The sequence below is a fragment of the Serinus canaria genome, chromosome Z (genome assembly GCF_022539315.1).
Source record: "Serinus canaria isolate serCan28SL12 chromosome Z, serCan2020, whole genome shotgun sequence".
Lineage (NCBI taxonomy): Eukaryota > Metazoa > Chordata > Aves > Passeriformes > Fringillidae > Serinus > Serinus canaria.
In genome coordinates, this window is record NC_066343.1 from 58,847,949 (window position 1) to 58,866,055 (window position 18,107).

Here is an 18,107-nt window from a genome sequence, read left to right on the forward strand (position 1 = left end):
CTTGCATATCTAAGTCAATTACTTCAAATTGGCTGTTCTCTGCCAATGGAAATCATCCCGGCTATATTGCAAAGAATACATGGAAGCACTAGCTCATGAAAACACCTAATCCTAACTTAAATAACTCAACATTTCACACATATGACTACAGATTTGCTTGTTAGCAGCACATGGAGCACAACAAGATAACAAGCTTTTAATAGGTTTGTCATTCATTACAGGAAATAGCTACTTAGTCAAGTTCAAACTATATATAAAGCATGGCTAAAACATTTGCAGAAATGTTGTAAGACAATAGCACTACACAATAGCAACAAAGTTTCAAAATACTTGTTTTAGTACAGAAAAGTAGAAATCACATTAATGCTTAGAACATGATTGTATTCCCATAAAGGCTTATAGAGTTATCAAATTTTTAATCTTAAAAAAAAGAGATCAAAATAAATTTGAGTTGCAAGGAAAAGTATACTTCCCACCAATCCTAAACAATCTGATTCTAATATCTATACCTAGGAAAGTCAAAACAGTGCACTTTCAGATTCTGCACATGTATCAAGAAAAAATATTTATTCAATTGGAATTTGGCTTAGTTATCAGGGACTTGTCGAATCAGAGTATAATTTCTGTTTGGATTGCATAGAGAAAAGATTAAATCCATACAGTATTTGTAATTTTACTGACTGATGCGATATTGTTTATGTCTGGAAAAAACTGGTGAAAATGATTTTTCAAATCTAATCTATTTTATTCTAGTTCTGCAGAGAACTACTGAGAGCAGAGGCTTCGTGACAATAGAGAAATGAGTGTGTGTTTCTACCTCAGTTAACTATGTCAAAGAGTGAAGGAGGAAATAGCCACATTATCTCAGCATTAAAGCCATTTACCATATGGACATCTGACCCTCTAAGGAGAACATGCAAAGAACCACCATTCACATCTTTGGTTTTTTTATTGATAAAGAAACGTAATATCTGAAGACCAGAGCTGAAAAGATGTTTTTCTGTACGGACAGGCTTTATTTCTGCCTAGACATATGACTTTTCTGAGGCGGTTTAGATTTCTAGAACAAAGAAGTGTCACAAAAGAAGCAGCTCCTGACTAAAGTATTGATAGTGTGTGTGTGGATGAAGGCAGAGTTTTGGTCTGTGAGTGACCAGTCACTGTATTCAGAGAAGCAGATTTCCTGAAGTATAGAAAAGGTATGTGACATTCTCGTGCTGTTCTGAAACCCCTGTTATAGATCTTGGAGGTCTTGGGCACTGAAAGACCTTTCTTCCTCTGGAAATGTTCATGACTTGAAAGCATTAAAAAAGTTTTCAGCATTACAGAGTCACAACATATTTTTTCATCATGTTTCCCCATTTAAATCAACGATGTATTTATTGGATGTGACAAACACAGACTTTCCCGCCACTGAAAATTGAAAAAATTTACTCTTGCTGCCATGTAGTAGAACTTTTACACCTCTCTGCGACTTTTTTTTGCCTCTTGAACACCTTCTCCAAGCATGGAAGAACTATTTCACTTGATTTGTAACTGAATTGAGAGAAAGCCAGAGATTTTTGTGGTGATTGTAAAATCACTGGGAACACCTGTTCTGAGAAGAGGCCACACAGGGCAGAGGTCCTGCAGTCAGAGCCAGCCATGAGAGAGCCCGGGGAAGCACAGGACTGTGCCACATGGGCTCAGTAACAGCACAGACCTGACAGGGTCCAGCTCCATTTCCATGGCAAACTCCGAGAGCACGAATCATACGCAGTAGGTTTGGCTGGCAGCTCCCAGGCTGAACATTCCACATATTTGCATGTGCATGTATTTTTGCTGTGCTCCAAAGAAGCTGTGGGTCATTCCTGAGGCTCTCTGCAGGTATATCCAGCATATCCAGTCATTTCTGTGGTAGCTCCTGCAGTTTGTGCCTACCCAGTTCTCTGCATAGCACCTGGTCTGCCTGGAGAAAGCATGTAAACATCTCTTGCCTTCAGCAAGTAGGAAATGTCCCAAAGCACCTATTTTTACCAGAGTGGAGTTGCTATGCTACAGCTGAAACAAAGAGTAATTAGCAATTCATTGAAAAGATACAAGAAAAGAAATCATACAAAGGGGAGTCCTTGCCGCTATCTCACTTTCCTGATTCTTATCTCTTACTTCCTATTTCTGGCTTTTCATTTTGGACTTTGCAGCTCAGCTTCCTTTCGGTGTTTCCCTTTGAATTTTTGCTTCTCATATAGCATTGTGCTTACAGCTTTTTGAAAAGGAAGCCTGGGAAAAGGTTGGATTGTTCAGGAATGCGTGGTAACATATTTTTAGTTTGGGGACTGTCTTTTTAGAAGTGAGCAACAAGGGTCATGCATTAAATATTTTCCTATGTTTAAAGAGATATTAGTGCTTCCTGCTTATCCCAACTTTATTCATTCAAAAGATTGGATAGCAACGGTGGCCAGAACACTTAAGTTCAGAAGACTGGAGGTGAATGTTTCTCTATCTAAAGAGTAAAATGAACAAAGCCTACTAACCTAGTGAGGAGACTGAGCCCATATACTAGCACATACGAATCATGGATCATGAAGAGTGCCTTTTCAAGGGGATTTTTAACAGGTGGGGTCACACTTTTCAGAAGGCATAAATGCAACATCAAGACAGTCCCACGGGCCATTTTTGCTTGATAAATAGATTATTTACAAAAGAAATGCAAAAATGGTTCCCAGAAATATTCTGCTGGAAACACAACTCACTGGTATTAAATTGTTGCTTCACTGTAAAGCATGGAACCCAAGAGTTGAAACATTTCCTGCTCCTAGAAGAAGTGCCAAACATTATATATGGTGATGTAATTATGATGTAAGCTGGAAAAACCACAATTTGTGCTGTTAATTTTGAAAAAAAATTAGCTCTGATCTGATCCAGAAGGTCTTCCACCTTTGAAATATCCTTATACCACAAGTTAAATACTGGTGGCAATTTTTCTGCTGTTGATATCTGGGAAAGCTTCATTAATTCCCTTTGCATCAATTTGCGTGGAAGAGCTTAGTTCAGGGTTTTACAGGATTAAACTTTTCACTGGAAAGGAAAGCTTAATGGATTCAACAGGTAAAGCAACAGAGAAACATTAAAACCAAAGAGAGTGACACTGGATTTATTTCACTGTTTAATCAATGGACAGTGTGGAAGATCATAGTATCCTTATTTCCTCCATGAAACTCATATATAATCCAGACATTTATCTGTTCATATTGTTTTCTTCCATTACATGTATTTTTTTAATCCACTGTAATAATTTACTTTGGCCTCTAGCTCCAAGCATAGGATACAGTTTCCATCTTATTCCAAATAATATTGGCTAGTTGCTAGGGGAGAGTGCTGATTCCTTTTACGATTTCTTTTCCTCACCACATCTGTGTGTAATTTTTTTATTTATCATCTCTCTAGGACATTTTTCCTGTGAGAAACCCAAATGTGACATGTAGCCCTTTCAGATCTCATTTGGTGTTTTAGACAGGGAGCATTTCCTATAAATACTTACTGAACAGGATTTTACCAGCTGGTAGTTAATACTAGGCATAAATGTCTAAGTGTATATGTGGATGGGTCTGCACACTGCACATCATCTTTTGTTTTCCTCTGAGTGAGCAAGCAGGTATGAGTTTGAAGTGCAGGTGTGAATTAACTTAAGGATGAGCTTTCCTGGTCCTTGCTGCTGCAGACCTGTGATGCACCAAGCATGCAAAGCTCTTTTTTTGGCTATTTCACCCTTAGGAGCAGATCTGGCCCGGGTATTGAGAGGGTTACTGGCCTTAGCTGTGTTTCCTGGCTCTCTGATTGAACATTTAGCATCTCCCTCTCATGAGGGACTGCCCAGTGGCGTTACACTGGTTCCTCAGCCCCACAGGTTATAGCCTGACCTATAAATATAAACAAATGTCAGTTTTAGTCGATTCACTGCCAGCAGACATGGACAGTGGTTTACATTATTCTGCTGACCTGAGAACTATGGAAGAAATATAGGGTTGTTGTTTTTTTTTTAGCAGACTTTTGCATTAGTTCAGTTGTCATGAGGTCAGCAGTAAGACATCAATTTCTAATTGATCTCCTCATTATAACTTTAAACCTGTGTTCCTCCTCTGGTTTTGGCTGCAATTTTCATTTCCATCTTAGGAGTACTCCTTTCACTTCTTAGAGGATAATTGCTCTGCATTTTGAAGATAAAGCTGTCTACTAGTAATTGAGCTAATTGCTGTCAGCTCATGCTTACCAATAGTACTTCCTTGGTTTGCATGAGACCTCAACCCAACTCTTTAATTTTTTACTTTTTTTTTTTTTACATTGGCTTTTGACAAGTCTCCTCCCCTCACATAAGAATACATTATACAAATGAAAAGTACAGTATGTTGGTTTTCTCCATCTTCACAAGACAGAAGAGTTAGGCATTTTGGGTTTGGATTTATCAATTCACATTTGCATTCATGAAGAAAAGGCTTTCCTGCTCTCCTGTATTTCTAGTCTAGTCCTTTGTTTTATTTGGCAGCCTACTGGCAGTGTCCTTAGCCCAGTTGAGACACAGGATTCCCAAGTGACAAGCTGGTCATACACAGCTCAGTTTGCTTTGGTTCCCACTAACTTCACTGGCAACAACTTTTGGTATTCAGAAGTTTATTTATGGCTAGCTTTATTCCTTTTTTCCTTTCCCGTAGATTTTTTTTAATGCAGAAATTTTCGTCTCTCCAGCGTCTCATCAATTTCACTGGACTCCACTTGTTTGCTGTTTCTTGTCAAGGCTCTGGCAGGATAAAGAGAGCCTAAGAGAGGAGACAGGGGAAGCTGAGATTTGTTTTCTGTTTATTTACACCGATTTCATTGAAGTCCAGCACCAGAGCATCCCACAGAATTTGTCAGAATAGAAGTGGTGCAGAGGGAGAAGAATCAGCCGCCTGGATCCATGTTAATACTGTGCAGACAATGCTGATGATGGATGGGGATTTCCCCTTTGGTTGTGAAGTTGGGGCAGCTCTTTCTCTTCATTCTCCTGAACTTCCTGTAGAAGATCCCACAAAATAATGTTTTTTTTCTGACTAGTTTTTAGTTCTAGCATTAATCTTTGAGTGAAATGTTTAATTCACCTCCACAAAAATTTGATTAAAAAGTACTGTTTCAATGCAGGCAGAAAAAACTACTGAAAAATCTGAGCTTGGCTATTAAATGATATGATCTCATTTAATTCCCCAAAATAACAGTCCACATCTCCTAAAAGAGTATGTTAAAATTTTTTTCTATTAAAAAGATTATTCTTTCAGCAGTAAAATGATTCAGTGTGATTTTCTTCTGGCCATGCATGCTGTGATAGCAAGGCAGAGCTCTCCTGTCAGCAGTGTGCCCAGCGTCAGAGCAATCCCTGTCCTGCAGGAAGGTATGCAACCTCCTCGGGGTTGATTGTTTTTTTACCTTTTTTTTTTTTTTTTTACTCTTGGCAGACGTCCTTGAGCATTTGAAACGGATGTGAGAGAGTTTTTAGTCCTCATGCAAAACAACCAACTAAACATAACAGATTACATCAGCTCAGGCTTTTCAATTCCTGGATGGCAGCAGAGTGCTAATCCAACCTTCATCCTGGATTTCATAAACTGAAACAAGGGAGGCTGGCAGGAGCAGCGCTGCCGGATTGAGGAAGCTGACGACGGTGCAACATGTGGGCAACACACTTTATAAAGCTCATAAACTTGTAGGCTGATGTGTGCAGCTACCACTTTGGATTCTGTACCGCTGCTTCCCTCGGCAAGAGGCACCAGCAGGCTGAGCACTGAGACCTGCTCTCTGGGATGGAGCATTTACCCCTGCGAGACATGAAGGGTTTCCTGTTCCTCGCCCTCCTCCTGCTGCCCGTGCCTGCTGGAGCCGCTTGGAGTGCGAAATACGCAGTAGATTGCCCTGATCCCTGTGACAGTAACGCGTGCAAGAGCACCGCGCGCTGTAAGCGAACGGTGCTGGATGACTGTGGCTGCTGCAGAGTGTGTGCAGCTGCTCTGGGCGAGACTTGCTACCGTACTGTCTCGGGTATGGATGGTGTCAAGTGTGGTCCTGGGCTGAAGTGCCAGTTTTACACTGAGGAGGATGACTTTGGTGATGAATTTGGTATCTGCAAAGGTAATGATGTTCACTTTGTATGCACCCACTATGGCAGTTTGACAGCAACATACATGCAGAGTTTGCCTCTTGCTTGAAAGGAGTAAAATGGGATTTTTACAGCTCATCCCTTAGCCAAGGAAAAAGGGAAAAAATACCTGCTGTCATTAGAAGGCATTACATGTACTGGGGCAGGTTTATGAATGTGATGATATTGTTTACACATTACCTGGGGACATGTGTGAGGAAATACCGACAGAGTGTGCTTGGAGATGAGATTTTTTAACTGGAGCTTGAGACAGCTAGGCACTAGTTCTGTTCTTTCTGTTGATTTGGTGGGTGGCTTTCTATAAATTATAAAGACTTTAATCCTGCAAGTCCAATCTTGTCACAGGGTTCCTGCTGCAGCTGCACACTCCTGGGGGTGATGCTCCCTCTGGCACTGCCAGCTGCCTGCCCAGGGACCAGGTACTCACGCTGGGGTCTGGGGAACGGAGAAAGCAGCACAGCCTGAGTGCCTGGAGACTTTGTCCTGTTTAATTTAGTCATGCCTTTGAGGTGCTCAGTCATCCTAGGGATGTGGTCTAGGGAGGCAAACAGAAACCCTCCTGCCTGAAGGGTGGCAATAACAGAACAGAAGCTGACTGTGAGATGAGCAGCCCAGGCACTGCATTAAGTTTATTACAGGTATGTTGCATGCTGATTTCTTTAGTCAGAGGCTATAATCACATTTTTCATTTAGGAGCCATTCTCACTCCATTTAAACAGGGCAATCTTTAAAGGGTGGCAAGATACTGTATTTGTAAGAAGTAGGGTGAATTTTTTAAAAAATAAACTATTTAAAAAAAAAAGTTTGCAAAGCATAAATACAGTGGCTTTTGCTTTGTTTGTGTACCACTTCAGTAAATAGATACAGATAAGCCTTAGAATAACGTCCTTAAAAGTGGGAATATCTTGGCAGTTAGATATCAGGAGTATTTATACACTCAGTTAAAGGAATGACTTAGGACCTGATGCTGCAAAAATCACTTTGGATGATTCACATACAGCACACAATTATTTACCTTATTTAAAATAAACTCATATGCTTGGTTGAGTGTGAAAGCCAAAATAGTATTTTATTGCAAATGAGTAGAACTTACACATAAAGATTATAACTTTGGTGCACTCACCAGGAAAATATTTTACTGAGATAATTGACTGATCTTCAGTTTATTAAAAATCACGTCAGTGCAAGAAACTGCTTATAATTCCATTGGCAATTGTTTTGAATTAGTGTGTACTTTTCGCTTTCCTCATAGGAGTTTCTTTACAATAGCACTCTTTGAATAAGAAAAAGAAATATTATAGGACTTGAGATCTGAATCCCTGTAGTTGAATCTTGGGTTCTCTGTAGAAAATGTGAAGTAAAATATTTGGGTTTTTTTCCCAATTGGTGAGTGGAAAAACTCATTAATTTCAGTAAAGACATATCTTGACTTTGAATTTAAATTGGAGTTTAAAGCTTCAATTCCCCATATATTTATTTCCACTAAATATTATAGATGTAATTTTGAAATATTTTCCTTTCTTCATTTCAGCTCTGAGATAGTACTATCTCTCCCTGGGGCCAGATATTGTTATTTTATATATCCATGTGCAGCTCTGATACCAGGTCACTCACTCATTTTAATAACTTCCATGTTTGTAATAACTGACAGATGCAGGATGGCTAAATTCCCTCTGGCTTCCTGTTGCCAATTTACTTTGAAGTTCTGGAAAAATGATGTGAACTCTCTGTTTTTCAATTTCTTATTTCTAAAGTGGACAGTATATATTCCAGAACAATTTTTTGGGATGCTTTTATTATTAAGAGATTGTACTATTATCAATAGCAATGTCATTATGGCCCAAAACAAAATACTTTTTTGTGCCCTTGCTTCCATTACGCCACTGGGAACTGCCTGCAATTTATTTACGAACAGGATCTTGTTAAAAAAAAAAACCTTCTAAAAGACAAATTTACTCAGATCTCCGTTTCAAGAAATCTAAAAAGCAGCATCATTTTTCCACACGGAGCTAAGTGCTTTGGGCTCAGACTTGTTTCTATGCTGTTGTGCACAGCTTTGCATCCCACCTCTCCAGGCTGAGCACCTGTAGCAGGCAGATTGAAGCTCCATGTAGCGTGTGCTCTTTGCTTGACTCCCAGGGAGGTGACACATTAAGCTACATTATAACTATATAGCTATAGTGCAATAGCTTGATTTTCATGTTACCTAGGCTGTATGGCAAAGCTAAAAGTTTGCATTCACTCAAGAGGAGACTGAACAAACTGGAAAGAGTAATTTTATTGTGGGTTGTTATACACAAAGAAACTATGTCTGGTTGAGGAGGTCTCATGGCTGAAAAGGAGAGACAAAATGAGGAGAGAGGTATCATTTGTGCTTACTATGGTCACCTTTCTTAAGTGTTTTGTGGAGGCCTGGGCTAGATGGTTCCTTGGTCCAGCCCTGAATAGTCATTCATCTGCCCTTAGTGGGTGAATCAGAAGATCTCCAGACCTTGCCATTTAAGGTGACTGTGTACCTTGGGTTGGCAAGGACAGTCTGAACATAAGGCCTTTCTCCTGGGATATCTTAAACCTCTCCTGAGAATGATCACCTGTCATTTTGTGGGTTTGGAAAGGATGTGTTGTACATGGATTTTCCCAGTCTCTGCCTTTTTAGCAACGGTTTTGGGAGGGTATCCTATTCAAGAGCAAGGCAGAGGAAGACAAGGGCTGTAGCCCCTAGTTTAAACCTTTGGGAAGTCGTATGACCCAGCATGTGATATGTGTCAGCTATGGGATAGGGAAAATCTCCTGTACCTGACTTTGGAAAACATTTGTTGCCATCCTAGCAACTGTTTCATAGTGCTCCTCCTCAAGCTTGCTCAGGGATGTGAGGTTTCAACTGGGGTATTATGTGACCAGATGCAGCAGAACCAGGGGCTTGCCTTAGTGACAGAGATCCCTTTAGCCCACACTCACTCTTTAGGCTGGAAATGCAGGTGAGTTATATGCCATGGGAAGGCAGAACCTGGCTGTCTGCGAGGGTATTGGGTGGGAGACTACTCCTCGGGACCCAGGAGCATCTCCAGGTGGATGGTGAATTTGCTGGATAGCTCCTCAGGGTCAGGATGCCTCCTCCTCCCAGACTGCTGGCCCAGGCCACAGCAGCCCTGCACAAGCATCAGATTGCAGCTCTAAATATCCACGGTCATCAAAGTCAGACACTATCATAGTGAACCACATAGTGAGTTCAGGGAACTCCTGGAGTCATCTTCCTTTCTAAATTCAGTGCTAGTCCTTTAACTGAATCATCTATAATTGTATACCTACGTATTCATACTGCCTTTAACTAAGGCAATTTAATGTAAGAGTGTGCTTAATTCTAATTGTGTTTCAGAGGAGGATTACCAGTAGCACATTGTAAATAAGTTACAGGAAATGAAATTATGTATGTAAAGTGTGTCAAGATTTGTTAATACTAGAAAATACTGTAAAAAGCAGTCAGCATGCTGAAATCCTGTAGCTAAGATCTAGCTGACCTCCACTCAAAGGTTTTCCACTTTCAAGCAGACCAGCTATTAAGACAGCAGCTGACTTGGGTCACTGAGAACTGCTTTGCTATTTTTTTTTTTCTCCCCCAGAGTGTCCTTATGGGAGCTATGGAATGGAATGCAGGAAAACTTGCAACTGTCCCTCTGGCATCTGTGACAGAGTAACAGGGAAGTGTCTGAAGTTCCCATTTTTTCAACTGTCTGCTTCAAAACCTCCAAATCGACGAAAAATATCTTCACACACAGGTAAGACTTTGTGGGACAGTTGATTTTAGCAGAAAACACCTTGCACATGATCTGCTACCACTCTGTGTGAGAGTGGTGGGTACTTTGGTGGAGCTGTGCGGACCATTGACAACACAAGGTAAGTTTATTTTTTCTTATTCCTTAACACTTGGCAAGGAATTAGTCGAGCTGCGATACATGCTAGAAACATTTTGAAATTCTTTGCAACTGTTGCATGTGCTAGCAGCACCCCACCTGTGCAGCAGGAGGCTGGGCTAGGGCTTGCAGGTCAGGTCAGGATTTCACTGCATTGGATTTACTAGTGTCAGCTAATGCATAGTAAAAACAACATTTCTTTTTCCCCGCAAGGACAGAGCTTTATATGTTTTCAGTTGTAAGTGAAAGGTTTTATTAAATGTTTTATTGTAGTAATTTGTCAGAGTATCACTGGAATAATTTATTTCCGTTACATTTATGCCTGGTCTGTCCAGAGTTAAAATAAAAACAACAACAAAAAAAAGGAGTGTGACAAATTGGAGAGTTTTTGATGTGCCAAGGAAAGATCACTGTAGTTTGTAGAGGTGGGATTAAGTGCCTTTTTTCATGCCTGATGATACTGAAGTATGTTTGACTGAATGATGTTTACTCTAAAATGAACACAAACAAAATAAATACAAATGTGTAAAAGAAAAAAAAACCAACCCCACCCAGAGATTTAATTTTATGTCTATTGGGATTTTTATAGAGTTTCACCCAAAGGTCTTTGGATTTTATTTCTTCTCTAACTGCAATTTGTGTGCAATTTAAAATTTTCTTCTATTATATTAAGCTGTATAGGGTTTGCTGTCTTAATACAAGATTTATCTTTCTCCCTTTCTCTGCTTAGAGAAAGTTAGGTTGAAGCAAACTACTGCAGCTTATATAATGTTTAAAATTATCTCAAAAAACCCTCTTACAAGATCAATCAGCCCTGATATTTTTGTATTTTTCTACATGATTGTGCTCCTTTGCCTTTCCTTTTTCTATTTATTACCGAGGGTGCCAAAATAATGAGTGTGCTTATTTTTTTCTGTATCTAGCCTATATTCCAAATCTTCCCAGACAGCCTATTTGAATCAGATCCTCCTCCCCTTTTCTCTTCCCCACTTGCCTTTGGTCCCAGATTTTCTGCTGCCTCAATGTTTAACTGCTTGATTTATCCCAGCCAGGACAAGATATCCACTGTATGGAAACAAACAGTGTTTTTTACCCTTGCAAAAGTTTCCCAATTACTTCTGTCCTCAGAGGTGTGTCACTGTTAGCAGGTCAGGGATGCTATGAATGAGGTGGTCACAGAGGGTTTCATTTGAAAGGGCCCTTCAGAAGTAACTATAGCATCTAAGTTATCATTAGTGAATTAAAACACAGAATTAAATGCTTCTGTGTTTTAAACAAGCAAGTTTCTGACCTGTATGTTTTATAAAAACCATTATGCCTACATATGCCTAGCAAACTTAAAGGTGTCAGAGGTCCTGTGCATTGCAATTTTACTCCTTTCACGGTCACACAGGAGGGCAGTGGACAGCACACTGTGTCCCCAGCCAGCTACCTATGTCAAACAACCTCAGTAACAGCTCAGGAATCAGCCTCAGCCAGGGACTGTTTCCAGTTGACAAACTGAATATCTTTTACCTATTTTTGGAGAGTAAGAGAGTTTAGTGGCACACACCAGGCTATTCCATGCCAGCTGGCCTCAGTCAGAGAATAGCTGCAGGGGAGTGTAATTTACTGCTGTAGTTATTGAGGATGTGTTGCTTGGTCCTGTGTCACACTGGAGTGAATACTACAGTCAGAACTGGAAACTGAAGTCAACTCATCAGCCTTGTGCTTAAACTATTAGAAAACAGATATGACTTAAGCCTTAATTTGGTAGAAATTTTGCAACTGGGTAATTGGAGGTAATTTACTGAGTTTTCTGCAAATATTTCAGTTAAGGATTTTCCAAAGTATTCATAAAACCAGGGACATTGCTGCAGGATAATATTTTACAGCTCTCACATTCATGAAATCCATCTTTATTTTTGTGTTTTTTTCAGACAATGACATGGCATCAGGGGATGGAAATTCTGTAAAAGAGGAATTTGTTAAAGAGAAAGTTATTCGCTCTCCAGTAATGAAATGGCTAAATCCTCGCTGATATTTACTTATACTTGTAAGACTTTCAAGTGAATGCATTTCTCACAGATTATTGAATATGCAACAACACACTTTAAGAACAAAGTAGATCTATAATGTATGAATATGTAATCTCTGAAGCTTAAATGTGACCCATTTTTATTGAGAAAAATGTTTACTTAAAAATAGACTGTACAGTGTATATGACTTTTGAAATTTGTTTTGATAAGTGTTTGAACAGAGAAATGTATTGTGGCTTTTTGAATGTATAGTAGTACTGAAAACCCAACATGATCATTTAAATAGTGCCAGAGGCTGACTCTTGCCAACCTGATGTTGGAAAAGCTCTCACTGAATGAAATGGACAGTTTGGGTGAGTGATAATTTTGATGTGGAACCACTGTGAAAGAAACACATATAAACAACACCTCAGATGGAGGGAACACGAACACCCCTGTTCAATAACAATAACAACAAAAAACAGCACAACAGTGTAAATCAAATAAACTGACATTAGTTGTTAACAACATTCCAGTTTTTGGAAGTTTGGTGACAATTCCTGAGAGACAAATATGCCTTTCTTCAGAGAGAAAACATTCAGCTCTTCAGTTTATACATTGTGAATAACTTAGACAAGACACTGCAGATATACATTGTATTTTGTTGAATTTCTAAAGTTAAATTTTGTACAGAAAAACAGCAGATTGGTAAATTCTACCGATTTGTAGAAGGGGATCTGAAACAAAAGAAGCTGCTTATCATTATTTAAATATATATGTTTTTATAAACCAGCTAGTTGGTGTCGTTAGGGCAATATCTGCATTTTTTCTGGAAGAGTGGTGAGAGGCCAGCAAAGGGACCTTCATGCTTTCCATCTTCACTGCTGGCTATGGCCCAGATGTGACTTACAGAGAGTTTATTTGAACCAGAGAAGTCTTGAACCCTCAGCAAGTGATAGTGCAACCACAGACTACAGTATTTTGGTACCCAGTCTTTTGTTTTTCAATTGCATGAGCAAGTGGTCCCATTTCAGCCAGGAGAAAAACTTACATGTGTTAGAGCGTTGCAGGAATGGGCAGCCCCTCATTCAGTCTGAGCTGGATGATATTTGTGTAAGTCAAAAATCACCATTGAGAAGGGCTTGCTAATATGCCTGAAAACAACCAGATCCACAGATAATGAAAATTGACATTGCTGTGCCAGAGTGAACCTGGATACCATGAGTTTAGGAACAGCCTTGTAACACAGAGCACTCTCATTGGAAATGTGGCTTGATTTTAACATTTCCCTTGAAATCAACCTGAGCTTTGACAATGACTGCAATGAAAGAAAGAACACACAGTACAGCAGCCAGAGTTTAGTTCAGGGTCTAAAAACATGCTTTTAAAACTACGAACAACAGAATCTCTGATGCCTTTAAAGAGATCCAAAGTCAACATCTGTGAAAACAGGATGCTCTCACCTGGGAAAGCAGGCATGAATCATGCTGATCTGGAACAAGAGGATGATGACAGCAGTAGACATCCAAATGTCACGATGAAAGTGTAGGTTCTCTTGCCATGATAATTGGAGACATACAAACATAAATCTCAAACTAGCATAATACCACATTTTAACCAGTATTGAATGTTAGGGTATGAGAGGGAATAATGTTTTCTTGGGCTATTTACTAGCAAGTGAATTGATTCTAATCTACTGATATCAAAAGTAATTTTTTTCTTGATTTCAGTGAGAGCAGGATCAAACCCATGGTCTTCCAGCAGACTGATGAGAAATATTTAAAGAATGTAGTAAATACTGCATACATTATTAATATTTTGCAACAGTGTCATAAATGACATTATGAGTTCTTGAATGTAAATCTAATAAGTTAGCTGGTTTTAAAGAGTGTAATATTATTATTGTTGTTCAATAAAAAACCCACAAAAAACAACTGAAAGCATCACTGTTGATTGTGTCTATCTATCAAGGCAGAGTAAGCCTGCTAGTGATGGTACAGCCATGGCGCATGCAGGTTAGGTTAGCTTTTGGTCTCAAATCCACAGAAACAGTTTCATGACATCTGCATGTATTTCAGCAAATTTCTGGGACCGTACATGATTGCAGAAAATGAATGGTGTCCCACGTACAGAAAGATTTGTGTCCACACCATTTCAACCACCTTCATCTTCAAAACTAGGTGGCTGGATCCTAGCTGCCTACTTGGAACAGTCACTCTTTGGCCAATTCCAGTACAGGAAGGATTTGAAAGCTGTCTTTTCTTGTTTGCCTGGCTATTACCATGCCAGGGACAATTTAGCTCTGGAGCAGAGCCTGCAACTCCTTGATACTCTTACATTTTTCATACAGGAATAACCCGGGAATCCACAACTGGCAAGTCAGGAGAAAGGAGGAGATGGAGAGGAATGCCTTGAAAACATTTTTTTGGATGATTTTTACTATTTTTCATCAAATTTATAAAATGCTTTTGTGTCTCTTTAGCTGCTTCAGTGATAGTTCGTTGCACACAGAATAGATTTCAGGATGAAATTACAGTCTTTCATCCTTTTATTTATCCTTTATCCATTGAAACATTTACCTGTTGTTACCAGTGACAATGGGACTACGGCAGGATAAGAAATAATGGAAATTATCATAGAGCCATAGAATAGTAGAATTGTTTAGGCTGGAAAAGATGTTTACCATTTGAGTCCAACTCTTAACCTGACACTGCCAAATCCACTGCTACTACTGAAGTAAAAGCTGTGAAATGGTTCATCACAGAATGTGGTCCTGTCATCTAGTATTTAATTTGGTTTTAGTGGGGTCATATATTACTTACATATATGACCCCACTAAAACCAAATTGGCAAATAGGCCGAATTTCTGAAAGGTAGCTGTTACTTTCTTAGCTGCTGAACAGTAAACTATATAACATATGCAACGACTCTTGTTTTTTATCTAATGTGTGATGACACGGATAAGAGCTGTGCTTTAATGCAGTTCGTATTAGAGTCTCTATTACAGGGTGTGGCAGACACTATTACTGTTCAAACAATATATAATCGAATGTTTTAGAGCAGTGTCTGAAATACACGGATTAGAAAAGCCTAAAATGTATTCAGATGTATTTTACCCACAATTCAAATAATATGTAAGAAATACATTTCCGGTCAGATAAACTTTTAATGAAAAACAGCCTTATCAACATCAACTGTGAGAAACATCTTTAATGTACCCTAATGTATGATTTCATTATATAAAGCATTCTCACTTGTATTGTGAGATTTATCACTTCCTAATCACTACAATGTGATTAACAATATGAATTTGCAAGTCTATCCTGTTAGGACAGATATTGGAGAAAACACATCAAAGTACATATTTTAAATTAAAAGATATGTACATGCTCGCTATCTGTTTAAATGGACTGTCAGGTCACAGCAGCACTTTGAAAATATTTCCTCACACCTGCATAATTAGTAAATATTTCCTGTTCTTGTTGTGTCTGCTAAAAATAGGATTTTCACAAATTGGACAGATAACTTCACAAACATCATGATTTTCACTTTGGCCCGTCTTAATGTGGTATTCACAAGGGCTTGTCACTGTTCAAGGAAGTTGTGGCTGACAAACTGGTATGTTCAGGCTTTTTTTCTCTTCCAAAAATGGCACCATCTATCTTCAGGGTGGCCAGAGAGCACGCATAACTCAACTTGGCTTAATTATCTCAGGAGGGTGAGTTTAGCAATCATATAGGTGTTAAAACAGCAAGACATCCAAATGCTGAAGTATTCCTTGCCCTCTCATTGGCAGCAGCTGTCAGTGACCCCTGTACATGTGCCGAGCACCTCAGTCATGGTTGGGTGGGTGTGTGGTATCCATGCCTGGAGAGATTGGCTTTTCTGCAGGCACCAGTGGGGATGCAGCCACAGTCCTGTCAGCCCCACGTCCCCTGAGCTGCCTTCCTGGTCCCACAAAATGCTCTGTGTAAACAAACAAACTTGTGTTTGAATGAAGAGAAAGACAGAGATTTCCTTAACTTTTTCAGTACATGGTCCTAATCCTCCCTGATCCTCTTCCATTTACTATGATTCCAAAGTGGTTGCATCTCAGATTCATGTGCTTGCTCCCTTCCTACTTTTGAAAGCTATTAAGTAAAACCTCAATTGAAATTAAGGGAAACAATTGATTATGCATGAGCTTATCTTTGCTATTCTAAGGAGACATTCTAATTTTCCAAAAAATTACATAATCATTGCAATTTTTCTGATCTGCAAACATTGAGCCTAACTAAAGCGTTTTTTGATAAACTGAAAGAACTGAAATCCTATGAACATTACATGAAAATATCTTTCTTCCTCACAGGAGAAGCATCTATTTTTGAAGAACAAATAATGGTTTGGAATGCCATTGAAATACAAACACACTATTAGTATGTTCCTGAAAAAAAGGTACAATGCTGGGGGAGAATGCACCAGAGCCCTTGCAGCTGTGTCACACTTTCCTGTTTGTTATTTTTAGTTTTCCATTCCTGCTCTTTATTTTGGGCTTTGCTTTGCTTCCTATGTAGCTTCCCCTTAACTCTGTATTGCTCTGTCTTACATATTTCAGGCATTTGGCACGCTCTCCATTTTTTTCCTCCTTTTCTTTTTTTTTTTTTTTTCTTCAAAGGAAACCCAAGCAATGCTGTCCAGTTTCAGGAAGTCATGTTTCTCTTGGCAGTGGCTGAGTTCTTGGTTTTCTAAAGGCATTTAGGAAATTTAAATTGCTGGTTTTCAGCTTTTAACATACTCCGGCTTCAGAAGCATAAAAAAAGAGCAGCGTACAAGGAAAACTCAAGCCTCTTCTGTAGGCAAGTATGTCCTGCACTTTCCACCTGGGAAGCCACCAGTATTTAGTCTCACCTTAACTTCCCAGACTGGCATTTAATAAAAAAGGAACATAAATGAGCTCTGGTGAAACATTGTTTCATAAAGAAGCTTTGCATCTTTCCCCCCTCCCTTTGTTAATATATAGAAGTACTTGTAATCTTGTAGGGCCAAGTAACTTATCTACAGAACAGAGGGTATTTGCACCTGTTAAAAATGTACCATAAATTTCCCATAATGACTGACTCCTCTGCTAGCAGCCTAGGATCTATCTGCAAAGAATTAGTTAGGACCCTCATCTGATGTTTAAAAGCACACAAAGATTTTTGGGGAAAAGTTTTGTTTACCTGGCAATAAGCTTCTCTACAGGGGAATGCACTTCCTCGACTCTGTGCACTCAGAAACTCAGAAATCAGCAGTCATGTGCTCAGTCTAAGAGATGCTAAATCCTTCAGCACATTAAAACAGATGTCATGATTTCTTGGGACTTGGCTCCCAAAAGAGGCTGCAAGCTTGGGGCTGGCCATATTGACACTGTCGAACAGAAAGTACAAAACCCATCACAGTGAACAGCAGTGTGTCTCTTTCCCTTCCCTAGTTCTCTCAGTTTTCTACTTTACAAAGTCTCTTCAAACTGCTGAAATTTGGCACTGGCCATGTCAAGCAACAACCTCTGGCTTCCCCTGTCCAGTGTGAGGGCTGGCACTGCCATCCACTACACTTTACCACCACCACCACAACGGGCTCAAAGCAACCAGTAAAGCAATGTTTGATGAAAACCATGCACAAATGCCCTGGGCATTAATTAAGTTAATAAGGTTGGTATAAATCTTATTATCTTAAAAAATTATCAAGGTTTTACAATAATTACCAGGATACCTGGTAACCAACAAAGATTATCTGTCAATCCCTTCCACAACTGGACAGTGGAGAGAAAATAAAAGACTCATGAATAAAAGACATGGAGAGATCACTCCCTGGATACTATCATGGGCAAACCATATTTGACATGAGGAAATTATTAGAATTTAGTACCAATAAAAAATGAGAACAGGACAATGGAATATAAAATAAATCTTAAAAATTCACCTTGTCCCCACCTCTCTCTCCTTCCTGGGTGCTGCCTCCTCTCTGCAGTGGTGCAGGGAGATAGAGAATGGAGGATATGCTCAGTTCATCACACAT

The 18,107-nt window shown here is 39.3% G+C and overlaps 1 protein-coding gene across 1 annotated transcript; it reads left to right on the plus strand.

Annotated features, from left to right (window-relative positions):
* The first annotated feature begins 5,587 nt into the window (after positions 1–5,587).
* ESM1 (endothelial cell specific molecule 1) lies at positions 5,588–14,005 on the plus strand. The gene is made up of 3 exons (XM_009095822.4): positions 5,588–6,135; positions 9,784–9,939; positions 11,994–14,005. Exons 1-3 carry the CDS (start codon positions 5,811–5,813, stop codon positions 12,092–12,094), a joined length of 582 nt encoding a protein of 193 aa, XP_009094070.1. The 5' UTR covers positions 5,588–5,810; the 3' UTR covers positions 12,095–14,005.
* Positions 14,006–18,107: the final 4,102 nt, after the last annotated feature.

What these genes read in the sequence shown, in the direction of transcription:
- ESM1 (XM_009095822.4), top strand. Translation starts at nt 5,811, where the DNA reads ATGGAGCATTTACCCCTGCGAGACATGAAGGGTTTCCTGTTCCTCGCC. An exon ending in TGAATTTGGTATCTGCAAAG is followed by an intron (nt 6,136 to 9,783) that starts GTAATGATGTTC and finishes TTTCTCCCCCAG; the next exon opens with AGTGTCCTTATGGGAGCTAT. An exon ending in AAAAATATCTTCACACACAG is followed by an intron (nt 9,940 to 11,993) that starts GTAAGACTTTGT and finishes TGTTTTTTTCAG; the next exon opens with ACAATGACATGGCATCAGGG.